At 40.5% G+C, this 22,187-nt stretch overlaps 1 protein-coding gene across 3 annotated transcripts in view; it reads left to right on the top strand.

Moving 5' to 3' along the window:
• LOC111960288 (neurexin-2-like) overlaps positions 1-22,187 on the top strand; it is a 504,177-nt gene that overhangs the window by 62,279 nt on the left and 419,711 nt on the right. For all 3 annotated transcript variants that reach the window (XM_023982225.2, XM_070437965.1, XM_070437964.1), the window contains exons 8-9: positions 10,864-11,037; positions 18,891-19,010. In XM_023982225.2, the coding sequence (XP_023837993.2) occupies positions 10,864-11,037; positions 18,891-19,010 (294 nt within the window). The remainder of the gene's footprint in view (positions 1-10,863; positions 11,038-18,890; positions 19,011-22,187) is intronic.

The following is a 22,187-nucleotide window of genomic DNA, read 5'->3' as shown; positions in this document are numbered from 1 at the left end:
CCCGAGAAGGCCTGTAGCTATGGTGCCCTTCCCCAGGATACTGCTTCACTGATGCCCCACTTAGTACCATGCCTGGGTGGGAAGAACCATGTGGGCCAGGGAGGCTGTATGGCTAGTCATTGTGAAAGAGAGTGGATTTGGAGCAGATGAGACACTCCTACTTGGCATGCCTGTGTTCGCTCTTTCTCTCTCTCTCTTCTACCTCTTTCTTTTTCTGACTCCTCTCTCTCTCTTTCTCGCTCTGCCTCATCTCCCTCTCCCTCCCTCCATTTCATCCTCTCCTTCACCTCTCTTGACTAGACTGGAGGGCACGGGATATACAGAGCACCCAGGTGATTTCATTGTGTAGGGCACTCAGAACTGGTCTGCCAAAGAAAGGACAAATCCACTGAGGTATGTCTGTGTGTGTGCGTGCGTGTATGTAGAACAATGGCGGAATGACGCCCAGGTGTGTGAGCAAGGGAAGGGGGTTGAGTACTGCCACAAAGCAGAATGTCGACGTGACAGAAATGCTGTCCTTTTTGTTGTGGTTCTATTGTACTGTGTGGAGGCCATTTCTGACATACACAACAACACCTATCAAAATGGCATCCGAGATTTCCTAGAGAGAACCAGAAAGTGCACATGTCACCAATTAAAGTGGCCTAATGAACAGAGTGGGATGAACTTTCCAACGTATCATTTGAAACTACATTTCTAAATTCACCTGCAGGTATAGGCAAATATTTTAGCTCATTTTGAATCCCTACACATGGAGTTGTCACACTCACTCACAAGCACAATATGGGACACAATAATAATAATAATAATAATAATACAACCGATAATTTGGTTTCATCAGTTAACACTCCAAGCGGCAACAACATTCATTTACTGCAATCAGTTTGTTGTGGCACTCTGCCGAGTCGAACTGCAATGTAATTTACAATCAAAGATTCCCTGCCTGCTCCTATACAATACTCCCATTGACGTCCTCCAGCCTTGGCCCTCTACTGCACAGCTTCTGCCAGCCATTCATCCAGTGTGCGTGTGTGCGTATGTGTGTGTGTGTGTCAGCATCAACGTCCATTCAATTTGTGTCAATTAGAGGCAGTTAGCGCCAGCCAGACAAATACTCTCTTCTTGTGATGGCTGGAGGAAAATCAACAAGGTWGCCAATAAACCAGATAGCTGGAGGGAGAGGTTCATAATAGACCTTTTAATGAGACTTAATGTTTGTTTCTGTGTTAGGGAGGKAATTTGAGGGGACAGTGTCTAAGGAGTATCTTTGGATTTCACAGTAGCCTTGGTCTAAGGGACAGCTGCTTGACAAAAGCAGTCTATTTTAGGGAAATGTGCCAAGAAAATGATACAATATAGAGTATCATCATTCTGAATTGAGATGATACTGTYAGTGAGTTGATTGACTGCAGGTCAAGTGAACTGAGGTTAGTCAGTGCTATAGTTCAGTTGATTAGGATCTCCATTACTGCACTTGCACTCTTCCTGGGCTCCACATAAAACATACAAATACATGACTAGGTACAGAACAGTTATAGAGAAGAACAACATAAGATCTAAAACTGTACCACAGAAACGCATAATAACTTAGAGGAAAAACAAAAAGGAAATGGATGAACTTATTCAACAAATATCAGGTGTAATATATTATAATAATAAAGCAAACTCGATGGAAAATTGGGAAAAATGCACCAATTGTTTTTTTCATCTTCAACATGCTACCAAAAACTATTTACTGAAACTTGTTACAAATGACGGAGTCACATATGATTCACCAAATGATATTTTGAAAGAGGAAGCAAAGTACTTTAAGCATATGTTTTCGTTTCAGTCTCCTCCATCTCCTCTAACTGAAGCTAATTGTTCTGGATTGTTTCTATTAATAATGTAAAATTAACAGCCAGGTGAAATTAGGTGAAATTACAGAGGAGGAACTTCTTTATGCAATTAAAGCCTTTAAGTCTGGSAAAACTCCAGGGTTGGATGGTATACCAGTTGAGGTATACCAAACCTTTTTTGATATACTGAGAGGATCGTTAGTAGCATGTTTTAACCACTCCTATGTAAACTCAACAAGGTCTGATTTCATTATTACTGAAACAGGATACAAGTGGGAAATCCAGTCCATTAAAGAAATTGGAGGCCCCTTACACTTCAGTGTTGTGATGCAAAAARTCTAGCAATGTATAGCGCATAGAATTAAAAAGGTATTGTTGGACATTATTCATTCTAATCAGACAGGTTTTTTACATGGACGATACATTGGAGATAATATAAGGCAAGTACTGGAAATAATAAAACACGATCAAAATCAAAAATCTGGGAAACCAGGCCTGCTATTCATAGCYGACTTGAAAAGGCTTTTGATAAAGTACGACTGGAGTTTATATATAAATGCCTGGAACATTTCAATTTTGGAAAATCTCTTATAAAATGGGTTAAAATCATGTATAGTAACCCTAGGTGTAAAATAGTAAATAATGMCTACTTCTCAGSAAGTTTTAAATTGTCAAGAGGAGTAAAACAAGGTTGTCCACTATCGGCATATCTATTTATTATGGCCATCGAAAAGTTAGCTATTAAAATTAGATCCAACAATAATATCAAGGGATTAGTAATGCAGGGCTTAAAAACAAAGGTGTCATTGTARGCTGATGATTCATGTTTTCTTTAAATCCACAACTTGGATCCCTCCACAGRCTCAGAGGATCTAGATATTTTCTCTWARCTCTCTGGATTACAACCAAGTGATGATATGACATATTGGATCGCAAAAAAATAGTACCTTTACTTTACCATGTAGTTTACTAATAAAATGGTCTGATGGTGATGTGGATATACGCGGTATACATATCCCAAAATAAATAAATGATCTCARTCTAATACATTTTTATAGAAAGTTAGCAAAAATAGATAAGATCTTGCTACCATGGAAAGGTAAATACCTTTCTATTTGTGGAAAAATCTCCCTGATTAACTCTTTAGTCATATCCCAGTTTACCTATTTGCTTATGGTCTTGCCTACACCRAGCAAACCYTTTTTTTTATTATWTGAGAAAAAAATATTCAATTTKATTTGGAACGGCWAGCCAGACAAAATTAAACAGGCCTTTTTATATAATGAATATGAATTCCGAGGGCAGAAAGGATTAAATATTAAAACATTAGACCTCTCACTAAAGGCTTCAGTCATACAAAAGTTATACTTAAATCCAAACTGGTTCTCTAGAAAATTAGTAAGAATGTCTCACCCTACATTATGTTCAAGAAAGGCATTTTTCCCTTTATTCAGATTARAACCTCTAACTTTCAGTTATTTYAAAAGGAAATKATCTCCCAAATATCGATATTTTTACAACAAMCCATAGACAGTTGGTTGCAATTTCAATTTAATCCACTAGAAAAGACAGAACAAATAATACAACAAATATTGTGGTTAAACTCAAATATAGTAATTGATAAAAAAAACACATCCTTTTAACAAAGGTATAATCTTTGTAAATTATATATACGACAGGTGGAGTTGTCATACATGCAACTAACTCTACCCAAAATTACAACCAACTAATTGCGGCTATACCGCAAAAATGGAAAGAGGAAAGTATACCAGTTTCATTAAAGGACCAACAAATTGACAGCCGTGCCATATAGATTACAAAATGACATACCAATTCCATGGCACATGGTTTATGAATTGATACGCAAAATGATGCCGGATTCAAAACTTAAAATTATTATACAGAATTCTTGCAAACAACAGAATGTTATTTATYTGGGGGATACAACCTTCCCAGSTCTGCAGATTTTGCTGTGAAAAGGCAGAATCATTAGATCATTTGTTTTYGTACTGTCCATATGATGCTTGTTTTTMGTCACAGGTCCAGGAATTGTTGAAMAATTGCAATGATTGCCTGGAGCTAACCCTGCATATAGCACAACTCAGCGATCTGAAAAGTRATAGTCAACCGATCAATAATATAATAATACTTTTAGCAAAAAAAATGATTTTTAATTTACAATCTGTATAAAGAATAAAAATAGAAAGGTTCAGAACCTTTGTGAAACATCACAYCACTTTTGAAAAATATATGGCAAATAGAAATCCAATATGGATTCGTAGGGCTAGGCATCCCGTCAGCGTGCCGTTAACTTCCGGTGAAATTGGAGGGCGCGCAATTCAAATAAATAATCATACAAATTATGGATATCAAACATCTAGGTACATACAAGTGTCTTATTTTTCAACCAGCACAGGCTTCGTAAAATCAAAATTAGCGATTAAATATTCACTTACTTTTTGAATATCTTCCTCTGATTTGCAATCCCAAGGGTCCCAGCTACAACATGCATGGTTGTTTTGTTAGATAAAATCCTTCTTTATATCCTAAAAAGTCTGTTTAGTTGGCGCCATCGATTTGAGTAATCCACTTGTTCAACATGCAGAGAAAATAATTCAAAAAGCTACCGCTAAACTTTGTTAAAACAAGTCAAAATACTTTCTAACTGATTTCCAACTCTGACTCCCTGTACCAAAACTCAAAATTCTTCCTTGTTTGGGAAGAAACAAGCCTAAAATCTTGAACAAAGACTGTTGACATCTAGTGGAAGCCATAGGAATTGCAATCTGGGAGCTGGATTTGCATAGGACCCATAGCTTTCTATTGAAAGTGCATGGGCTCTCAACAAAAACATTTCCGGTTGGTTTTTCTTTGGATTTTTGGCTACCATATCAATTGTGTTATAATCTCATACATTATCTTAACTTTTATACAAACTTCAAATAGTTTTCTATCCAATGGTACCAATTATATGCACATCCTGGCTTCTGGGCCTGAGTAACAGGCAGTTTACTTTGGGCACGTCAGTCAGACAGGAAGTGGAGAAAAATAGACCCTAGCCTGAAGGAGCATAGATGTGAGGGGTTGAATGGAGCTGAAGGTTGGGACTAATAACAACAAGATAACTAATGTAAAACATGCTGTGTCCGTAAAACGTATATAGTTTAAGATCTTTTTTGAAAGAGTACAGTTTGCAAGATATGGCAAATATAACTCAAACCTGATGAACATCATACATATATGGGAGAGGATGAGGGTAGAGGAAGGACAGGAGTTAAAAACAAACAAATAAAACTATTGTAAAATAGACTGTGTCCATAAAATGTATATAGTATGTATCAGCTGGAAATACAGGCCTATGTGTTGTTGTCACTAGTTTGCTCCAATTCGGGGWGGGGTGGTAGGGTTYGAGGGTAATAAAGGAAATATATATATTTTTAAAGATACGTATGTATTTATATGCGTATGTATGTATATGTGTGTATATGTATATATTTTTGCAAAACATATAATGGGGGATTGGAAGTGATACAGACAATTACACTGATGGAAGCTACAATCTAGCTCTCAATATTAAAGCTGATCTACCCACAAAAAAAAAACATAAGAAATGATATTACATTCAAAACAAAATAGACACCAGGAGACAACAAAATTACTATTTACACAATATATATATCCAGAGTAGTGAGCGCATACATTTTCATACTTTTTTCGTACTGGTCCCCTGTGGGAATCCAACCTACAATCCTTGCGCTGCAAGCATATACTGTACATCTTTATATTGTTATATACAGTACAGTTAAATTAGATATTTAGAATGAGCGGAGGCGCTGTGATACAATGTTTTTTTAATCTGTTTTTAAAAGACTATAGAAGAGTTGTGTAGACAAGTGTTTGACTACAGTACAAGCCTATTTAAAATATGAAGTCACCAGTGTACCAGACACAGGTGTTACTGAGCTTGCTCTTAGTGGCCCTCCAGGGGCCCTATCCCAGCAGCCCTCTCTCTGTCTGTCTGCTCAGATGCAGCACGGCCCTACCCAGGGGCCCCTGAGAAGTTGTTATGGTAACCGCAGATGCACAGTGGAAGTAGCCCCGGCCGTGTCTGAGAGGCTGTAATTGGTCCCCTCTGGTGGACCTCTAGACTCCGTGTGCATCCCAAATGGCACCCTTCTCGCCATTATAGTGCACTATTTTTTTTAACACAGCCCAATAGGCCCTGGTCAAAAGTAGTGCACTATATAAGGAATAGGGTGCCATTTGGGACGCAGGACCTGTGCAKTAGAACATTCATCACTGCCTGGGCTGTGGAGGAGAATCAAAACACTAACCACAATTCTGTTACCTTATAAAACACTAAAAGAAGAAATAGAGCACAGAACATTCTCACAGTATCTCACAGAGGACCCATAATGGAGCACAGAACTCTCTTACTATGTCTCACAAAGGGATACATAGCCCAAAACCCTTACTCAAGCAAATATGACCTAAAACACTGGCCACAAAATGTCTTACTATGTTTCTAAGAGGAGTCGAAATACATTACAGAACGCTCACACACAAAATCCCCAAAAAGTGCTCCTAACAGGCAAGAGGAAGGTTGACCCAAGAGAGGTGACATTCTGAGGGCACGGTGAGAGCCAGACAGAGGGAGAGAGGGGGAGCGAGAGGGAGAGCGAGATCACTAATTACCACAGACCAATTACCAACCCAATGAAGGGCCCCAGAGAGGAACGCAGCTGGAATGGGGCACACAATACCCCACACACATGTCTGTCAAAAACAAAAACGTTGATACAAATAAAGGGTATTTCTCCTCATCCCGAATGCATTGAAGTCAGTCCCTTACTCTTGAAAATGTCTGCTAACTTTTCAAAAACTGCTTTGCACTTTTTGGAGTAAGTCAGCAATAAAAATGCATATTTGAGGAGCGATTCTTCTTCTCTACAATTTGAGGGCATCGTTCAGTTATGCAGCTAATGAATCCACAGTATTGATTAGAACGCCTTACAGCCTTGACTGAGATGAATTAAGTGTCAAACACACATTAGTTTTAGGAAGAGAACTGCGAACCATAATTGACTTATTCAATTTCTCTGACACTATTTGACCTAGTGGGCTTATTGCTTCTCTCAAAGCCAAAGATTAATTTTTGGGGCACTTTTATGAATGTAGTCCCCAGAGTTTTGCTGAATTTAGACAAACAAAGGCGGCGTGATGGCCCTGTATTTACTTTGCTAGGGTTGCCCTTTTAGCCAATGGTTCCTTGGGAAATATATACCCACAATGTTTTTTGTTTCATTTCAATGTGACTTCCTGGTTTAGATAAAGGCTGAATGAAGAAATGATAAGAAATGCCAGGAGCAAAATAGTTGTTTTATTCTTATTGTACTTACATCAAAGGAGTTTTGATGTACTGATTCTTCATAATTTAGTTTGCCGTTCTCACCAACGCCTTTTGCAATATCCTTTGAGTAGAAAAAACGTACTTTTTAAACATAAAAATAAGAAATGGATAAAAAGAAAATGCATAAATATATATATATATATATATATTTTTTTAAATACAATGGCTTTACTTTAGATAGTTATTAAAGATGGACAGTATTTAATTGGCCTATCTTCAATAACGGTCAATCTCTGGCTTGAAAAATCATAAATCCTCACCTCCCAAAGACATTGTTATGTGAATTTAAGAGCTCACAAAGGAATGTTGAAAGGAATACTGTGTCTGCGTCAAACATCAATCCCAATCCTGTGTACAGTAAGTACCCTTTCTCAGTCCCCTTAACGCAATGCCGTGAATCAGATCAGTGGAGACATGTTACATGCACTCTATTCKATAACTATGGGCATTTTCTCAGAGTGGAACTCGATCCCAGGAGTATTCCTCACCACTTATAGCTGGTTCTAAATGTCACGCCTCTGGTCCACTCCATTATGATGACCAGTGTTRACAGGCAGGCTACCTGAATCAACAGCTGTTGTGACATGACAGTCCTCCAATAGGAATTGCCACTGCCAGCATGTCAATTTCTCAAGTCTTGTAACTGGATAGTGAGAGACTACAGAGAGAGTGCGAGGGGGGGGCAGTGACATCCACAGGGTAGCCTTAAAATCCCTATTTTTAGTTTCTTTTCTCCAGTGCAGCTTTATCTATTTCCSACAGATGTTGTTTCTGTCGAACTGTTAAACTACATGTTCTGATTTGCAGTCTGTTTCCTCTGTTTTATTGATTTGGCCTCTCTGGTCGGTCTTAAATGGCTTCAGCACAGGAAAGACTCCCAAATGTCTGCAAAGCTTAATTGATTACAAATGATATCAATTCAATTATTTCTCATACTCTTTGAGTATTCATTTCATTTTCTCCCCCTATTTTTGTTTTATTTAGAATTTTTTTGTATTTTTTTTTAAATCAAATTTTTAAATGTTTTACAATTATTTTTATATGTAATAGGCCTACTTCTTGATAGCTTGAAAATCAATGGCCAATAGCCATTTTCAACATATCAGAACATAGGCTTAATTAAAATAAACATTTAAAGGGACAATCTGCCGTTGCTACATCCATTTTTGGATTTATACATTAACGATTTGTAGGCCTACCCATTTATTCTTGAATAATATAACTTATAAATGCCTCATGAGCTTAGGTCAACTGTTGTACCCCATCATAACCCAAAATGTAAGCTTATTTTACATTGTTTGTAAACAAAGTAGTTATAAACAAACACTATACAGCCGAAACATGATTAAAACTGTAATTCTGATATCATGACTGGTCAGTCCTTGCATCCATAGAGCTGTATACATTTGAGTGGTTACATATCTCCAGCCCCATCCCTCAACTTTTTACAGAAACAGGGCGGTGGAAAATGTGTTATTGTTTCAACTGGAGAATCCCCCTTTTGACAAATAAAGACATTAGGAAAGAAAAAACTCCACATAGTCATAGACCATTCTATATCTACATCCACGCTTGCCTAATCAATCCACAAATATTCTACTGTGTTAAGAACAGGTCGGCGACACAGAATGTGTAGGTCTAAGTTCAACTCTTCTTCCAAAATGTCTACTCGCGTATAGTTTTGTATAATAATGTTGGTTGTCTAGCAGTAGGAATGTGCTGTAAAACACCAGAATGATAAATAAACATTAGCAAACATTTGCTGTAAGGGGAGAAATTGAGTGATGAACCAATGGGCTGGATTCTATCAAATCAGTCARAGCTGTTTATTCAATCTTTGTTTACAAACTATTTCCTGCACACAGACTTTCATTATAAAATCTAAAGTCATGCTTGAGAGGGCATCTACCTGCAATAGGAGTAGAGTAGGCTAGTCGTAGTCTTTACAGTAGCCTAGGGCCAGGCTACACAAAGCCAATCATTTTTTATATCACACACAAGCGCATAGTGCCTATTAAAAACAGGCGGGAAACGATCCAGTGCGCTAGGTTCCCCTTCAACACCCGATTTGTTGTCAGTGAAATATCAAAATAAGACACAACAGACAGAATAAATAATATTGTCACGAGGTAAATGTTGAAATTGAATTGCAGTGGTGGAAAAAGAACCCAATTTTCATACTTGAGTAAAAGTAAAGATACCTTACAAGAAAATGACTCCGGTAAAAGTGAAAGTCACCAAATAAAATACTACTTGAGTAAAAGTCTAAAAGTATTTGGTTTTAAATGTACTTAAGTAGTACTTAAAAGTATTTTTACTTAAGTACTTTACACCACTGTTGAATTGTAATAATGGCTGTAGTATATACATGATTGTATTTTAATCAGGTTTTCAAAAGGTTAGCTAGAAGCATGGGTTTCGATTCAGTCACCAAAAACAATGTGCATTCCGTCTTCATGAGGCCGTCTTTATGTACTCATGTTGATGCAATGCTACCTACACATGTTCTTGAACCAAACTTGAGTGCAGGCGATTGAGCCAACAACAACATTGTAGAGATTTGCTTGATGTTTCTCATTTAGTTTTTGAAGCAATCAATTAGACTACACTTGCCTCTGCACATTTATTACAGTTATATAGCCAAGGATAGCCTACTTTTTCAGCCAGCTGCAAGCACATGAAACAGGTGGAATAGGTGGAATACTACGACCATGTTAGTTTGCTGCAGGGCCATGCAGACCTTTCAGGGTGCAGGTGCAAGGGGAAAAAAGGCACCTACCCCCATATCTCAAAATTCCTAACATACCAAATGCCTCTGTAGCAAACATTTTTTACTTTTTTAAGCAGATGCCTATTTATTTCTGCAACAACACACTCATTCATCATCACAAATTGTGAGCAAGCTATACAGTGCCTCCCAAAGACGTGATTGACATCGGGAAAAGGGGGTGGGCTATCAGTTGATTGTGATTTACCTCTTTGTCTTTCTGCCTCTCTACTGCGCAGACCAGACAGAATACTGATGATGTAGGTTAAATGCTGTACTGTTGATATTTAAACTAGGTAGCTAGCTACACACACTCGACCGGTGACCAAATCTCTGACGCCATGTACTGTATGTTTGCATACCAGGCGTGGGCCATCTCTGTACAGGGTACTCTGGGGAAAAAGGCCCAACCGGTTGTGCAAGCTCCATACAGGGCAGATCAAATGGCGCAACAAACCAATGGACAGGGTGGGGAGTGGCAACGACTTGTGGGTTCGGAACAACAATGACAAAGCATTTATACCTAAAAAACATTTTTTGGGGGGGTGGGGGGGGAATTACAAATAACACATTTTCACAATGATTATTGAACCAGTCATTTCCTCCTCTAGGCCAGTAGCCTAACTTATACCTGGAAAATGTACCTGTATTTTCAGAGATGCATAGCTTTCAGGAGGAAACACCACTAGTCCTTGCATGTGGCTGCAGTAATAGCTAGTCAATACCTTTCTCGGGAGGCTTTCTTAAAGTCCACCCCACTACAAATCATACCCAAGATATTGTGCATTGTGAGTTTGATCGTATGTAGGCCAGTTTTCCTCACGTTGTTATTGTCTTCTCCTCTCCAGGGGAGCTGTACATCGGTGGTGTGGGGAAGAGCATGTACAACAGTCTGCCCAAGCTGATRGCGTCCCGGGACGGGTACCAGGGCTGCCTGGCCTCGGTGGACCTCAACGGGAGACTGCCAGACCTGATCGCAGATGCCCTCCACAGGGTGGGCCAGGTGGAGCGAGGCTGCGACGGTGAGTTGGTGCTCACACACAACATATGCAATATTGTACATGCACGAGGATGCACGCAGGTTCACACCACACACCACACACACACACACACACACACACACACACACACCCACACACCACACACACACACAAACACACACACCACACACCACACACACACACACACACACACCACAAACCACACACATGCAAATACATGCACACACACACAGGCATACACCCACATGCCCACAAACAGACATTATGCCCGTGTATGCACACACACAAGTGTGAACGCATGCACAAACACATGCAACATATATACACACACTTGGCATTCACCAGGGGCGGACTGGGACAAGAATCTGGCCCTGGCATTTTATCCACACCAGCCCACATCACTGCGATCCGCCAACTCACGTTTGTTTGCCTCCATGTTGTGCTGTCTATCTACCTCAGCATCTCCTCTGCTGTCACTCTGTGTGTCTTCTTGTTATCTGTCTGTCTCTGCATTATACGTTATAAAAGCCAAGCTAATGACTTAGGCTATATTGCAAATTAGTGCTTGGTATATCAGTTCCCCTGAATCAACACCTACCCTACGTGTTAATTACTATTACAGGGCTGCAGACTAACATGTTCCCCTGGTGTCACTGGTGAAACTAACTTCCGCAGTCGGTGGGCACCAGTGACATCATTTGGTCGGACCCAAGAGAGTAATCACATGTAATCATGAGTAATCACCTTATAAAGTCATTTGTAGTGCTTTATTAGGACCAGTAATAAATAGACTAGTTGAGGTCTTCAAGAAATACGCTGTTTCATCTAACACTGATGCAATCATGCACGATTCAAGATATTTTATTTTATGTGCAACCTAATCCAGTGATTGTCATGAATTGTGGGTTGACAATTAGACTATAGTTGCTAAATTTTACTGTCRAAATAGGACTCCAGAATTTCCAGGTTATTGTTTTGTTTGTTTTTTCCAATAGAGCTGAATTACATTTGTCTTTATGTACARTAAATAATATAATAGGCTAATTAATTTGGGGTTCAACACCTGAGGAAGTGGAAACTTAAAACACATTTAACTAGATCACTAACTCTAAATATAATACCTACTGCTAGTAGCCATGTAGTCATGATCTCAAAAGCAAATTGAATGTCCTAATAAAACTTGCAGTTGTAGGCTACTACCCATGAAACCTATAGGCCTATGCCCTCTCAACGGCATATGCGCAAAGCCAAAATCAATATCTTGGTTGTAAAATAGTTGCRATTAAGTTGAGAATTKTACATTATACCTACAGAAAGCTGAGACCATCCTCTCTTTAACAGGGACAAGGGTACAAAGCTTTCAAAGCTGTGTTTTTCCCGCAATTGCATTTTGAAATGTTATAATGATCAGACTGCATTTTTCTCTCAAGCGCATGGGTGGAGAGGAGAGTGGCTCGCTCATCACAGCAGCAGGCCCCAYCGATATAAACGTTTTCATTACAGGAATCATGATAGTGCACTTTACTGTTTTATCAAATCATGGTTTTAGCTGACCAAAAAAKTGGACATTTTGAGTGCGGTGACCTTTCTACATTTATAGGTACCCTTTCCGGCTTTTACGATCCATGATCTTGGCTGTCTAATTAATGACAGAGTTGGAGCAGGTCTCTTTGCTGATGCCACATTTGACTTTGAATGTGAGTTTGCTTGACCTCAGCTCAGTCTATCAGAAAACAGGGCTGGGCCATCTTGGTAGGGGGGGCCGGCCGTAGCCCACTAATCAACCAAATGCTCATTATAGATTAGTATAACAAAGAAATTGCACAAAAACAGGCCCATGAGCTGCCTTTATCATATATAATTTTTTATTATGTAAAGAATATTTAGTACCAGTCAAAAGTTTGGACACACCTACTCAGTCAAGAGTTTTTCTTTATTTTTTACTGTTTTCAACATTAGAAAATAATAGTGAAGACATCAAAACTATGAAATAACACATATGGAATCATGTAGTAACCAAAAAAGTGTTAAACAAATCAAAATATATTTTACATTTTAGACTCCTCAAAGTAGCCACCCTTTGTCTCGATGACAGCTCTGCACACTCTTGTCATTCTCTCAACCAGCTTCACCTGGAATGCTTTTCCAACAGTCTTGAAGGAGTTCCCACATATACTGAGCACTTATTGGCTGCTTTTCCTTCACTTTGCGTTCCWACTCATCCCAWACCATCTKATTTGGGTTGAGGTCGYGTYWTCGTGGAGGCCAGGTCATCTGATGCAGCTCTCCTTCTTGGTCAAATAGCCCTTARACAGCCTGGAGGTGTGTTGGGTCATTGTCCTGTTGAAAAACAAATGATAGTCCCACTAAACACAAACCAGATGGAATGGTGTATCACTGCAGAATGCWGTGGTAGCCATGCCGGTTAAGTGTGCCTTGAATTCTAAATAAATCACTGACATTGTCACCAGCAAAGCACCCTCACACCWCCTCKTCCATGCRTRAKGGTGGGAAKRACACATGCAGAGATAATTCCTTCACCTACTCTGCGTCTCACAAAGACACGGCGGTTGGAACCAATAATCTCAAATTTGYACTCATCAGARCAAAGGACAGATTTCCACCGGTCTAATGTCCATTGCTCGTGTTTCTTGTCCCAAGCAAGTATCTTCTTATTATTGGTGTCCTTTAGTAGTGGTTTCTTTGCASCAATTAGACCATGAAGGCCTGATTCACGTAGTCTTCTCTGAACAGTTGACGTTGAGATGTGACTGTTACTTGAACTCTGTGAAGCATTTATTTGGGCTGCAATTTCTGAGGTTGGTAACTCTAATAAACTTACTTTCCTGTGGCTGTCCTCATGAGATCCCTCATTCATCATAGCGCTTGATGGTTTTTGTGACTGCACTTGACGATACTTTCAAAGTTCTTGAAATGTTCCGCATTGACTGACCTTCATGTCTTAAAGTAATGATGGACTGTCCTTTCTCTTTGATTATTTGAGCTGTTCTTGCCATAATATGGATTGGTATTTTACCAAATAGGGCTATCTTCTGTCTAGCACCCCTACCTTGTCACACCACAACTGAGAGAATGRCAAGAGTGTGCAAAGCTGTCATCAAGGCAAAGGGTGGCTACTTTGAAGAATCTCAAATATAAAATATAATTTTTATGTTTTACACTTTTTTGGTTACTATATTTACCATATGTGTTATTTCGTAGTTTTGATGTCTTCACTATTATTCTACAATGTAGAAAATAGTAAAAAAATAAAGGAAAGGTAGGTATGTCCAAACTTTTGACTGGTACTGTATATATTTGTGTGTGTGTCAATTTCAACCAGCACACCCAACCAAAATATTGCCCAGCCCATCTGGCATTTGCCAGAATTGCCAGATGGCCAATCCACCCCTGACATTCACCTAGACTAACTTAGCAGACTTTACCATCCCATTTGAAGCTATTTTCTCCTCCCAGTCTCATCATACACAGGTGATCCTGAAGTTTGACACCTGCAGTAACTCACAGGTCCTTCTTCGTCTGTAACAGCCAGATATATAATTAGACTCCACCCTCAGACTTGGCACTCAACGCATTTTTTTAGTCCCAGCTCTTTCCCCAATCCATTGCACCATAAAACCTACAGAAGGTATCTCTGCCTCTGTTATTGTCAGCCACCCTGTAGCGCTCACTGTGCAGTTTACAAGGACCACAGAGAGTAACTGTGGTAGTACCAGTTTCCGGCAGGGCTGCTTTTAAAGGCATTAGGTTTCTTGGAGGTGAAACTATGAGAAATCAAGGAGCCTAGCATTGGGATTTTGAGATCCAGCATATATTTATTAAAWTGTTGCAGTTAAAAAAAAGCCTGACTATTCGTCGTTGTTTGTGTATATTTTATCAAGTTATCCTACTTTTTATGCCTTTTATTATAATTTTTAATGTGGAACTTTGCATTGTACTGTGAAACTGCTTGAGGTGTTAAAATCCCGTTTGAAAACCTGCATTTTTAGCTTGTTCTTTAATTAGTGAGGCCTTTGTGTTTTATGTGCTTTGATTCAAGTATTTTATTGCTTTGTGTTTTTTCTTGTTTTTCTTGCTTTAAGTGTGTGGCTAAATACAGTTTGATTTGATATTGGATCTTTAATTGGTGGCATGACAAGAATCATATGCACTGGGGGATAAGAATGAGGACAATGGACAAGGTGATAAGAGCTACAGTATTAGCATGAGTAAAGATCCATATCCTTCTCACTGGTCAAATTCTGTTTTTATCATGACTTCTCAATTACTGAACTTCGACTTGTTATCCTTAGAACTTCTGACACACATTTACACACTTGGAAAAAGGCAATTTTACGCAGTGCCTAAACTCCTCAGTCCCGCATTTGGAAGGGGCTCAGCTTTTTTGGCTGGACGGACGTCACCGGTGTTGTGGTGTCTCTGGCGGCTAGTTAATTGTGTTTGTGACACCTGCAGTAGCATTCACACGGTCTGATTTCCCAGAGGTCTCGCTGCCGCTCCGATTCTAAACGCAAACGCTGCCACCTCTGCCTGCCAGCKTGGCTTATTACCTGCCTACAGTTATACGGCGTAATTACTTCCGTTTTAAAAGAGATCTAAAACTGCATTAGGCTGTCACATATACTCCCTTAAAYTCTCAAACGGCAGGTTGTAAGATGTAACAATAAGTTTCATAGCATCAACTACTCTTTTCATGGAATTGTTTCCCCATAGCCTGACAACAAAAACCAATATAACGTTTAAATTCAATAGAAGCCAATACAAATGGCTATTGATAGCGTAGCCTAGTGGCAGATGTGGTTGTGCTTTAACCAAGTCTCCCTTTCATGTCCGTTGTCATGTCCGTTGTCATGTCAAACATAAAGGGCTATAGCATGACAACAAGACAACAAAGGACATTGAGTTGGCAAAAGCARGCACAGCTCTGCAACCGGACTATTTGTAATGCACACTCCAACAGTAGCCAGACCCTCTGTTCAATATGTCAGGCCAAGGCCGGTCCTCCAGGCCAGCTCAGTGGAGCAGGTGGATCAGGAGTTGGAACCAGAGTTTAGTGGTCAGAGGTTGACCTCTATGGCTGCATCCCCAGACATCCAGCAGGGTCAATGGGGCAACTTGTTCTCCTGTAGCTGCCTGACTCAGCTAATCCCTCCCTACAGCAGCGAGAGCAGAGAGCTGCAGCCTATGGCTCAACAACTGTTCACTCTGTGTTCTTCACTATGCTGAGTTGCTGACTCACGTCTGGGATTTGGGAGGAAGACCGAGGAAGGTGAGAGAGAGGATAGGGAAGGTGGGGGGAGTGAGAGAGAGGGAGGGAGGGAGGGAGGGTATACCCAGATGTCTCATTCTCTCCCAAGCTGTTAGTTCCAGATACAGGTGTCATATTGTTACGCAGGGTTGAGATGTGTGTTAAGGGAGGTTACACAGTAAGGCTGTTAGCGCCCTAGCAGCTAGCATGCTGCTCATTCTTCCAACTCCTTTAATAAAACACAGCTACAGATTTAACAGATGGGGGGGTTCATGCCTCGCTCCAAAAGAKATTTAAATAAGTTTACAACTGCTCACACCGAAACACAAGGCATTTCAATGACACGTTTACAACTCCACTGCTCACATACTCTATAGACTCTAAACTCAAGTCTAAACTATATGACCTGGTTGAGGTAGCAGCTGATCGATAGCGGAGGGAAGTGTAACTCTGTGATAATATTGTGATTGACTTCAGTAATAATTACAGCAATATGTTTAATTAGAGCCTCTGCGATTCTTGTATTAAGCGCTGATTGATGGAGTAATCACTGCAGTAGGCAATTAAAACATGAACTGATAAAATGGAGACATCTCATTTGAAGTGTCCATTTTGGAATAACGTTGAGGAAATGGCTGGCGCTCATGAATTTGACAATTTTTTGGGTTAATTGGGCTGCTCTTAAAATGTGTAAATAGTAACATGTTTTGTTAACCTTGAAGCAAGTATGGCATTGCAAGTGCACAAGTCAGTTTCTAATAAACAATGTTTTACATAGCTTCCTTACATTTTTTATCTTAATAAATCTCTTATTTTTAAAGCACCAACCATTTGAACAAAAAATGTACAAATATACCTTTCTTTGAAGGCAGACTATAGGACGTGCCGTTATTTGCCTGTTCGTGGCCCGCCTGTTAGCTTCAATGATTCTTGCCATTCTCCTTCGACCTCTCATCATCAAGCTGTTTTCGCCTGCCGCTGACTGGATGCTTTTTGTTTTGTCGCCCCATTCTCTGTAAARCCTAAACCCCTGGCACCGACGGTCATACCACGCTCAAAGTTGCTTAGGTCATTCGTTTTGACCATTCTAGCYTTCAATCGAACACTAACTGAATGTCTATCTATGTCACGTCCTGACCATAGAGAGCCCTTATTTTCTATGGTGGAGTAGGTCAGGGCGTGACTGGGGGTTAGTCTAGTTTATTATTTCTATGTGGGGTTGTAGTTTTGTTTTTCTATGTTGGTGATTTTGTATGATTCCCAATTAGAGGCAGCTGGTAATCGTTGTCTCWAATTGGGGATCATATTTAGGTAGCTTTTTTTCCACCTGTGTTTTGTGGGATATTGTTTATGTGTAGTTGCATGTTAGCACTCCATTGTCGTCACGTTTCGTTTAGTCTTTATTGTTTCGTTGTGTGGTTCACTTATTTCTGATAAAATATGTGGAACCCAGATCACGCTGCACGTTGGTCCYAGTATGCTTCCAACGATCGTTACCGTCTACCTGCTTTACATAGCAGTCCATGGCCACGTGACTCACTGTGTGTAGGAGCAAACCATTTTGGTGAACGGGGTGGTGRACCTAATAAACTGMCCATTGAGTGTATGTGAAAACGGTGCGTTTCTATGTTTTGTAGTAAAAAAGAGAGGAAGTTAAGTGTTTGCAATTACATCGTCGGTGTGCATCATTTGATTTTAACATATTCTGAGTAGGKATTGCCTACTAATTGCCTACTACTGTAATTGGTTGATGATATCATTGGAAACACACATTTTCCTTTATATTTTTTTATAGAAAACATACAAACGCCCCATTTTCACATATGTTGATGTTGGGGTGGTGCTGGAGATGACGAATATGAAGTCATTTTTACAATTTCCCTTTAAAAGGTTGAAAACACGGAAGGTCTACCACCTACATGACAATTAGCCACCTGTGGTTTTCTTTTGGTCATTGCTAATTTAAAGCATTAGCAGGTATTAATGGGTCTAATAACCAAATCACAGATGCTTTGAATACCACCCGGTTGACATTTAATTCACTTATCACTRTAACATGCTCGGAATTCCACTGAGAAATTACAATAGTGGCTGTTTATAATTAGAGAATTGTCATTGTTGAAGAAGTCCATCTTTTCTTTTACATCCATTCAACCCCCCCACAACCCCATTTCATATTCAAGTTGACAAATATGCCTCCCAGTTTCATGACTGCCTGTAATCAAGATTTTAACCCAGAATAAATGTCAAATACAACCTTATCACTTTTTAACCACCAGCCTCGATGAAATCAGTATCAACCAAATGACCTGTGCTATGGATATGATTACAGTTATTGCCCTATATTCCCATATTGACATAAAAAGGGCTTTATGTGTTGAACGCGTTCCCCCTGAGCATCCTTAGAACCTACAATGGCATTACAGTTTGCCCCCTTAGGTGCCTGTGCACTTCGGCAAAAAAAAGAAAGCAGTAGGGCGGTGTACTTAACAGCCTTAGGATTCCTGCTTTAAAGTTATTTCCCAAATGTCCTTCCATACATTGGCATAACAAGCGTATGTGTGCGCGTTGTATATTGACCCTGTGTTCCAATCTGTCCCTCCAGGACCTAGCACCACCTGTACGGAGGACTCCTGCTACAATCAGGGCGTGTGTCTCCAGCAGTGGGAGGGCTTCTCCTGCGACTGCACCATGACGTCCTATGGAGGCTCCTTCTGTAGCGACCGTGAGTACAACGACCCCGCGTGTCGCCCACGTCACCGTGCTGGCTCGTGTGTATGTATGTCGTGTGAAGGTTGTGTGGTGTAGGGCTTCTGGTGGATCGTGTTGGCTTGGTTGCGTAGATGTAGGTGACGTAGGTGTTTATATGTCGTGTTTGGTTTTGTAGTCTCTTTTAGGTCTAATGTTTGCTAACTCTTTAGCTCTTCCCTCGTGGGCACATGGAGAGATTTAKGCTTGTTTGTACGAGAGAGAGTTGACATTCTATCCATGTCCCCTACAGGCTAAATGAATCTAGAACCGGGACAGAGGGACAAGGTCCAAGGTTAATAGAGCAGTGGGCCTACTGCTTTGTCAGCTTGTTAAGGAGGGAAGCTCAAATCCATAATCAATTGACCTCCCTCTCCCTTCAAACCCCCTTTGAACACTCCCTCGTAACTTGCCTATGACACYTTTGAGGGTAGAAAAATGTGCCTAGCTGAGGGAGTTGTGTGTTGTTTGTGTAGTCAACGTTCGTTAGAGAGACTATGATTGGCTATGACAGTCAGGCGCTGATTAGGACCAGGCTGTGGCAGTGGGTTCGCTCCAGGAAGAGAGAGAAAAGGGGGACGAGGCAGAGGAAGAGAGGAGGACGATAACGTCTGCCTGTGAACGACAGCCACGCTGAGATAAACAGAGATCCCATCCCTAGCTCCTTGAAAGATAAGAGGGTGAGAGAGGGGAGGAGGGGGGGAGAGGCACGCTGATGCCTTTGCTCTCCTTGCTCTGCTCAGAGACCGTGGGGGTATTAGTAAGTTTAATATCCTGATTTCTTTAAAGATTGGAGAGATAGGCGTGTGTGGCACTGAGCCAGCATGAGGCCTCGCACTACTTGCTCGAAACGCCCAGAACCGGCCAAGGAGGCTAGTGAGCGTATGTGTGTGTGTGTTTGTGTGTGTGTGTGTAGAGAGAGAGATGAGAGAGTGATCCCTCCAGCAGCCAGCCCTACTGTAGGTCTCTTCACATTTACAAGCAACCAAAATATCTCCCAGAGATCAAGCTCATTCTATAGCAATGGCTACCACYTGACATAGCACGCAGTAAAACATTGTTTCAAGTCTATTCGCCAACCCCCTAACCAAGAGAATATCGACGTGACATTAGTTTGTCTAATCGTATCCTCTAAAGTGCTGAGACGGGCAAGGCAGTGACTGAGGACTGAGGACTAACACTGAGGGAGTCATTTAGTTCTGATTAAACAGTCATATGGACTGAATGTCTAATGGTAGTCTTCCATCAATCGCTTGTTTCCAACTGACACAGAACACAGAACACAGTCACCAGACCACTAGACCTAGCTAATAACCTTGTCTCTTTGTTTACCGACCATTGCTTTTGCTGTGAAGGAACATTTAAAAAAATTATGAAGTACAATACTTKTTTTTCAAGGGCAAGGGCTTTTTTTTCAGCAAATTTGATTTTAAGACGTTGTATAAGTGATGTCTGGCTCAATTGACTAATGGTAGGTCTTTTTCAGGAATGCTCAGACGCATTCGTTAAACTGAGAGTATTATTGGCTGCTGGCTAGGTCTCCCCTCTCCCCTCACTTTTTATAAGGTTGAATATTTGCATGCTCTGCTGGGTACCACTGTTGTATTCCTGTCTGTGTTTCTTCCGTAGCCCCACAATTAGCGTCTCTTCATTCTAAAAAGCCGAAGAGTCTTCCTTTACTGCCATCTTTGAGAAGAGGCAAATMAATCTTACTTTCACTTGAACATACCCGTTCTCAATGGTGTTCAGGTGCCTGCTCTATCACGTTATTCTTCCAGCACAGAAGTCTATCCAACCTTGTTACGATGTTTTGAAGACTTCTATCCTTCAGCTATCTTGGCTTATATAACACTGTTTTGAAGACTGAATGTGTCACTTTTCAAGGAATTTTCCTTCAAGCATCTGCACCAATACAAGGTAGGAGTGTGTACGGCCGAGCCACTGACGTTCTCCAGCTCTTTGTGCCTGTACATACCATTGTGAATTCCAAAACAGTAATGGTTTAGAAGTGTATAGTGACTGCTTTGAAGACATGTTTGGTTTACAATGGACTCTTAATAGGGCATGTTTCTTCTCCTGGACTTGCTTTATAATCCATATCTCATTGTTGTATGTGTCCACAAATAACTGGCTYGCCATTGGTTTGAAAATAAAAACTTTTTCACCGATAACATGRATTATGCTTTTCAAAGACTTAATTGATGAACATTTGAACAGCTTTTAGGGCATCTAAAGTTGATGATTACTTTAAACACACATGACATTCACCCAGGCATCCTCAGCAGTGCCATCTCAAGTTATTTTAGGTGATTTTAAAGCTGGACACCTGCAGTTACTCCTTTGCTCAAACGGAGCTAGTGTATGTTTAGTATTCTACGGTGCGCGCGTGTGTGTGTGTGTTTAGTATCCTGCAGAGTGTGTGTGTGTGTGTGTGTGTGTGTGGTCCCTGATGGTGCGTTTTTGGTGCATAAAGGGTCGGTCTGGGGCGTACTCTGCTGCAGCTGTGCAGGTAGCCTCTCTGTATCCATCCCATTCAACTGAGAGAACGGACGTGTCTGATCTGAAGGCAGCTAGGTCGAAATGTACCTGATAATAAAATGCATCTCACAAGCACCGCTACACACGTGACTGCGCTCTTGATCACATGCACACCATCAGTCAAAGACTAGCAATTATGTTATCTAACCGTTCCACACAGTTGCATACTGAGACATACACACACACACCGAGACATACACACTCACACCGAGACATATGCACGCAGACACACACACACCTGTCTCTTATACACATCTAGATGTGTATAAGAGCGCACTCTATCACTTCAGCCAGATGGCTGCAGAGGAGATGAGCCTCGCTCAATTTGAAAGGGGTGGGCAAGACTCCCCCCCTACACACACACTGGTTGGTAGAGAGGCAGATGCACAGCGAGATAATATTCATTTCTTTCCGTCTCCTTACTTTGGGCAGGAGAGGCTTCTTTTCTAAATGATCTTCAAATTTCAAGAGTGCACTCAATTATAATCCTACGCTAGCATGGATGTCAAAAAGCATTTGTTGCTCCACTCACTGTTTATGAATATATATGAGGCATATGAATGTTTACTGCAAAACTGCCGGGAGAGACTGCTGTTGTAAGCTATTTACCACACGA

This window comes from Salvelinus sp. IW2-2015, linkage group LG37, assembly GCF_002910315.2.
Source record: "Salvelinus sp. IW2-2015 linkage group LG37, ASM291031v2, whole genome shotgun sequence".
NCBI lineage: Eukaryota > Metazoa > Chordata > Actinopteri > Salmoniformes > Salmonidae > Salvelinus > Salvelinus sp. IW2-2015.
Note: the sequence above shows the minus strand (reverse complement) of the source record. Positions and strands in the feature narration are given on the sequence as shown.